The sequence below is a fragment of the Penaeus monodon genome, chromosome 32 (assembly GCF_015228065.2).
Source record: "Penaeus monodon isolate SGIC_2016 chromosome 32, NSTDA_Pmon_1, whole genome shotgun sequence".
NCBI lineage: Eukaryota > Metazoa > Arthropoda > Malacostraca > Decapoda > Penaeidae > Penaeus > Penaeus monodon.
This window is the reverse complement of record NC_051417.1, coordinates 5,960,069-5,960,556: the sequence shown is the minus strand read 5'-3', so window position 1 is coordinate 5,960,556 and position 488 is coordinate 5,960,069. Positions and strand designations below refer to the sequence as shown.

The following is a 488-nucleotide window of genomic DNA, read 5'->3' as shown; positions in this document are numbered from 1 at the left end:
CAGAGTAGATATTTCATGAAGGATTTTCACAATGAATTGCTTCCGCTATAAAATGCATACACAATGTGTCTTTTGATGCTGCCAGTGTTTAGAGCTTGGGATAACATGCTCTTTATCACCAGATGAAAAAAAAAATGACACCAAATATACCAAAACAAAGAAATTATAAATCCATAGAAAAATATCACATGACACCGACTTGACACCAAATACACCAAAAACCTCCGTCCTCTCTCTTCTATCACAGGTACTTTGGTGAGATTCGTTGTGTTCCTACTCGTCGCAATACCAGCCTCCCTAGCGGTATCGGTGCTGCTGAGCAAAGGAGAGTCCCAAAGGATCCCTGATGATCCCTGGAAGCCCTTGCCTGCTCCTCCTTGCGGCCGGCCCTTCCTCGGCCTCTGTCCGCAGTCCCTAGATACGATCCTTCTCGCGGATTTTCTTAATGGGACAAAGGTTGGGGTGATTGCGTCCTGTAGGATTAGGGT

General features: G+C 45.3%; 1 protein-coding gene across 1 annotated transcript in view; it reads left to right on the top strand.

The window, feature by feature from the left end:
* LOC119593522 overlaps positions 1-488 on the top strand; it is a 1,233-nt gene that overhangs the window by 283 nt on the left and 462 nt on the right. The window contains exon 2 of the mRNA XM_037942484.1: positions 248-456. Within this exon, the coding sequence (XP_037798412.1) occupies positions 248-456 (209 nt within the window). The remainder of the gene's footprint in view (positions 1-247; positions 457-488) is intronic.